Source organism: Humulus lupulus, chromosome 1 (genome assembly GCF_963169125.1).
Source record: "Humulus lupulus chromosome 1, drHumLupu1.1, whole genome shotgun sequence".
Taxonomy (NCBI): Eukaryota; Viridiplantae; Streptophyta; class Magnoliopsida; order Rosales; family Cannabaceae; genus Humulus; species Humulus lupulus.
In genome coordinates, this window is record NC_084793.1 from 160,506,388 (window position 1) to 160,511,645 (window position 5,258).

The following is a 5,258-nucleotide window of genomic DNA, read 5'->3' on the forward strand; positions in this document are numbered from 1 at the left end:
CATTGTTTGATGGCCTGAAATTAAGGTTCATATTGCACTAGGATACCAACTTGGGAAGACATAAATAGTGTTCATGGGTTACAATGGCCTAACCAGGTTCAAGTAAAGTGTTTTACTGCATGTAAGTTAGCAAGAAACAAAAGGTTGTCGAGAGAAAATTAGTAACTTATAAATTCATCAACTGTACTTATGGTTTATAAGATAAACATGTGTCAAGTAGACTTCTGTAACTTGTTATATTTTAATTGCCTAGTTATTATTTATGTATACATTTGTTGGCATTATGTGGTCATTTATACATGAGATATACAAATACCACTATCCTTATTCTAGACATAATAGTAACTTACAAAAACTACAATATTATAGAAATTCTAGTGAAAAACAAGATTAGCTGTACCAAATTTGCAGAAGAATAATGAAACAACTACCTGATTATATGCATATTATTCATATGTTTTTCACAATTTAAACACTATACTTTCATGAAGTCTCAATTATATTCTCTTAGAAGAACTGTATTCTCGTCACATTTTTAACGCCTAGAATCAAGACATAAAGCATTTCTAGACATCTTTTTCGATGAATTATATGGTAGAAGTTTTAATATCCTTGCAGCACACACACACACTCACATGCATCCACACAGTTGGAACTTTCCTGACAGTGCTCGTGAAGCAATAAATATTATAAGTTCCAGAACTTACACTCCTGCCATTCGTGGCTGGAATAAGATTTCTCCTGTTTGAAACCGCTCTTTTGAAAGAGTGAACTGACCTTCTCCTGCTGCATCAGATGATGCTCGTGTATCTTTGAGTAGCTCAGCCTCATAATCATAGGCAACATAACATAGATTCTGTATAGAAATAAGGTCATAAATAGAACTCAGCTTCAGCAAGGTCTCCTTACAAAAATGAGAGAGAAGAGCAGTAGAAAACAAAATTGAAACATTCCACTAAAACACAGGATACTAATGGTATTAGTAGTTTAATGTACCCTGAGCAAAATATTTTCTTTGAGGGTGCAAAGCTGATAGTATTAAAATAGAATAACTACAGTCAGGAAAAACGAGGATAAATATTCAACAACAATATTCTGCACTCAAGAAACAAGCAAGACTTGTACCTCTTTCAAAGTGCGAACGGTGTACAGCGATTCAAAACTAATATTGTTCTGCTGCATCAACTCCTTAAGAAACCCGGTAAGTTTTAGTGCTCCCAGTCCCACAACCTCCACACCCACTTTGCGCATTACTTTACCATGTAAAACTAGAAGCCGAAAAAGAAAAGAAAAGAGTATATTTCAAATCCCCAAACATTGAATGCAACCAAGATATGATATAAAAGAAAGCACTGGAAAATCCATAGAATGAAAATGAAAAAAGAAGAATAAAAGCAGCAAGGCTGCATGGAAAGTTAAAACTGTAACTTATACTGCAGGGCTAATCAGTATATATCATAGGTAAATGAAACCTTGTTGATAGTTTAAGGAAGCATAAAGCATATAAAAGATAAAAGAGAAATTATCACTCCTTACTTGGAACAACTGATGTGACTTGAAACCCAATATTTACAACAATTCCTGAAGTTCTTCTAGCAGCATACAAAGCTAAAGTTGCCTACATTTTCAAAAACAGAAAATGGATAAGATCTTACAAATAAAAAACATCTATCAAAGAATCAATCGAACATTTTAAGCCAAAAGAAAAAGGTCCAAATTACTCATAAACAAGCATAAGTACATAAAGCATCTTAGCTTATAGTGTTAATAAGTAAATTTGGTGCCTGTTCAGGATTGTCAACCACTCAAGTCACAGAAGCTTGCTTTACAAAAGGAAAATGAAGAATGAAAATTTGATCAAGGCCTCGAAATCTATATCTGATGGTAAATGTCATTTTTGCATGAAACAAACTAATCTTAATTCTTTACCAAAGAGGGGTAGCTCAAATGATAAGGAATATGGCTTGCTATATCACAAGGTATGAGGTTTAAGTTTCTCTTGGATACCTACATAGCAATTGTTAGCGGAATCATAGTTTTAAACAAATAAAAAATTACTCTTATTTCTTTTAGTATTAAATATTTTAGAATATTAAACAGCAGCGGCAAGTTAAGGCTTAGCGAAATTTACCTGATTAATTGCACAAACAGCAGGAACATTCATGTTAAATAGTGTTGTATATATAGCTTCCTTGAGTTGCCGTCTTGATGCTTTTGTAGATTCAGTATCTGCAATAAAAAGACGAAAACCACACCATAAGGACAGAAAGTGTCTCAAACAAGAAAAACACACAATTCTCAAGTGTCTTACTAAGGAATTACACGACCAAACTTCTAAAAAATTGAACTATCTAAATTACAGAAAAGGAAATGAATATATAGAAGCTGACCATCATAATGCAATATTGGTATAGACACAACCACTGGCTGTGATGGTGCTCTTACCTGCATCTTGTAAAAGACATATCAAATATACATATGTGAGTAAAGAAGCTCATTTCATGAAAGCCAAAGCAAAGAAAAAGAGAGGAGCTACCTGCTATAAATAGTGGAAAAAAACTGTCTAAGTCTGGTATACATTGGAGACTCAATGTTACCAAATTCCTGCATATGAGAAAGTGACAATTGGGATTACACACAGTTGTGGTTAATGAATGAATGAATGATGAAACTTTGAAGCTGGTAGTTAAAAGGTGACCAAGAAAGTAGCAGAGCGCACAGATGGCAAAAATAATAAATACTATCTCTGGTATTGATTCATGAGCCAAACAGAAACCAATTTCCACATATCTACAAATTTTAACCGGAGTAAATAATAGGACTTTCCAAAATAAACCCAACAACCCAAATCAACTCCTGTTTACTGTTGTTATTTGGCTCTCCTTTGCTGAATGGTGTATATATAAAAGGTCCAGAAGGAGCTGATCCAGCCCACCAATCTTCTTTAGCTGAATTCCGCTTAACAATGTCCATTTGTGATTGATGAAGGGGAAAAGAATGCAATCTGGAATAAATTGAAAATTGCAGAATAATATGTGATGATAAAAGTAGAGCTCTAAGAGTGAATTTACCCTATTTTTTAACGATCCAGCCTGGGAAATTTTAAAAGATAGACTGGTAAATAACATAGTTGAAACTGCTACTGAAGCTGGAAATTTTGAGTTGAAAAGAAGTAAAAGAAAACAAATATATATATGGAAAACATCTACCATCCATAACATTTTTATTTTTGGGGAAAAAATGCTAGCAGCATCTATGTCATACTATATCTTAAAGTTGCCAAATATTTCAGATTGTATTCAAATCAAAGTTAAGCAGTACAAATGTCGCCATAATTGCTTCTAATTTAAGAGTGTTTACCATCTCTAATAGTAATCTAGATTTAGTAATATGTACAAGTGAAATTGATCAAACAAAAGCAACAGTCGAGAACTCAGTTTAGCAAAAGAAATATTCACATGCAAGTTAGTATCAGCTACAGTTATCACATTATCAATAATGGACAGATTTGGACAAGAATTATAAAAATCAACAGCCAAGTATAAACAATAAATCAAAGTGGATTATCATACACATATTATCCATACAAACATATATAGCAAGATAAACACCATGAAAAGTTTTTCTTTTACAAAGAATGGAAAGCCAGAACCTAGCCTCAGTCTGTCTATCAGTTCAGCAATTCACAACTCACAAAGTAGCACTACCCTTGCTTAAGAATTATGCATTCTGTGCGCATACATCACTAAAAAATATCATGTTATTTGCTCGTAAAAGTAGAATAGCCTCCTTAAGATATTGTATACTTACCTAATGAAAGGTAGAGCAGGATCAGCAGAGCGTGTTCCAGAAGGCAGCCTATCAGCTGAATTTGAAAGTGCACTAGCAAGACCATTTTGCCCTACAGGTGTAATTAAAGGATAATATGACCTAAGCAGCCGTGCAGCTGCACTCCAGGCAGCAAGAGGATCTCCAGCACGGACAACAGATAGCAGAATCTCTCTCAGTACAACCATTTGCAGGGTGCTCCATTGAGACTCAAAAAGAGAGATTAGGGCCTGGTGCAGCATTTTTGTGCTATCAGCATGACCTGATCCAGCCTCCTTCAGTAAAGTTTCCAAGTAAGATAAAGGCAAATAAACTTGTTAACAACATATTTACAAGATATGTTCCACAAAATAAGAGGATCTGGTCAGTGAAAATTAAAAAAAAAATGTTTAATAAATGACAAATAGTGGTAAAGAACGAGCTCTAAAATAGCTATAAGAAACATAAGAGTCCACCAACAATCAAAGTAGACAAAGTGAAACCCAACTCCTCGTGTCAAATGAATGATATGAGCCAAGAATGCTGCTTAATACACGTAAAGACATGAGATCCCCGAAAATTAAAAACCATCTCCCAGATAATATTTATATACTCACTTTTACAACAGAAGATCTAGAACACAGATGCCGTACTTTGAACACGATATGCTTTTGTTGTCAATGCCAAATCATTCATAGCACTAATAGCAGCCAACTTATTTTCTTGTTGCAAATATAACTGAGCTACCTACCTTGAAAAGAACGCCGCCTTACGCTCATAACCAAGAGTACCATATAATCGAGCTAATTCAACATATAATATCAGCCTATCACTAGCATCAATCAAAGATTTAGCACCATCTGCAGCAGTGGTCAAAAGTTCAACAACTTCCTTAGCCAGCTCTCTTCTGTAAAAACATAATAAAATAATAAAAATACATAAAATGATAAATAACAAAATAATCTCAAACAACGATAATAATAAATATTCCTAAAAGTAAATACAGGCAAATATGTGAAATCTTTTAAAAAATATTTAAGCTAATAAACATTAGTCAGGCTGAACATTGATTATATCATAATGGGTCATTGCACCAAACCCCTGCAACCCTTAGTCAGCTCAAAAAAAAGTACCCAACAATCCTTGGTAGGATCTCAAGCAAAATACTGGGTACTTTAACTTAGTTCATAATGTCTGCTAATAATGAATGTTAAAACAGATGAAACACATCAAAAATTGACCAAATTGAAAGGGAAAAAAACTGCAGCCATAACAGTATCAGATGGGAAAAAATAAATACTAATATATTTTTCTAAAAGAAACTTCTTTGTATTAATATCGTGAGAAGATGACCTCAAAGTGTTTGAATACAATTATGAGAATAATAATGTAAAGCAAAACAAAACAATAAGACAAAACTGCTTAGTGCAGAAAACTTCCCCATTAAGACT

The 5,258-nt window shown here is 33.6% G+C and overlaps 1 protein-coding gene across 1 annotated transcript; it reads right to left on the reverse strand.

Annotated features, from left to right (window-relative positions):
* Nucleotides 1–1,058: 1,058 nt before the first annotated feature.
* On the reverse strand, nucleotides 1,059–4,711 carry LOC133823891 (trafficking protein particle complex II-specific subunit 120 homolog). Its single transcript, XM_062256748.1, has 8 exons — nucleotides 4,559–4,711; nucleotides 3,811–4,103; nucleotides 2,837–3,004; nucleotides 2,598–2,604; nucleotides 2,391–2,451; nucleotides 2,132–2,229; nucleotides 1,537–1,618; nucleotides 1,059–1,268 (listed from the first exon to the last, which is right to left on the reverse strand). Exons 2-8 carry the CDS (start codon nucleotides 4,068–4,070, stop codon nucleotides 1,102–1,104), a joined length of 843 nt encoding a protein of 280 aa, XP_062112732.1. The 5' UTR covers nucleotides 4,071–4,103; nucleotides 4,559–4,711; the 3' UTR covers nucleotides 1,059–1,101.
* Nucleotides 4,712–5,258: the final 547 nt, after the last annotated feature.

What these genes read in the sequence shown, in the direction of transcription:
- LOC133823891 (XM_062256748.1), bottom strand. Translation starts at nt 4,070, where the DNA reads ATGCTGCACCAGGCCCTAATCTCTCTTTTTGAGTCTCAATGGAGCACC. An exon ending in CCTGCTCTACCTTTCATTAG is followed by an intron (nt 3,005 to 3,810) that starts GTAAGTATACAA and finishes AATTTATTCCAG; the next exon opens with ATTGCATTCTTTTCCCCTTC. An exon ending in CTGTTTGTGCAATTAATCAG is followed by an intron (nt 1,619 to 2,131) that starts GTAAATTTCGCT and finishes TTGAAAATGTAG; the next exon opens with GCAACTTTAGCTTTGTATGC.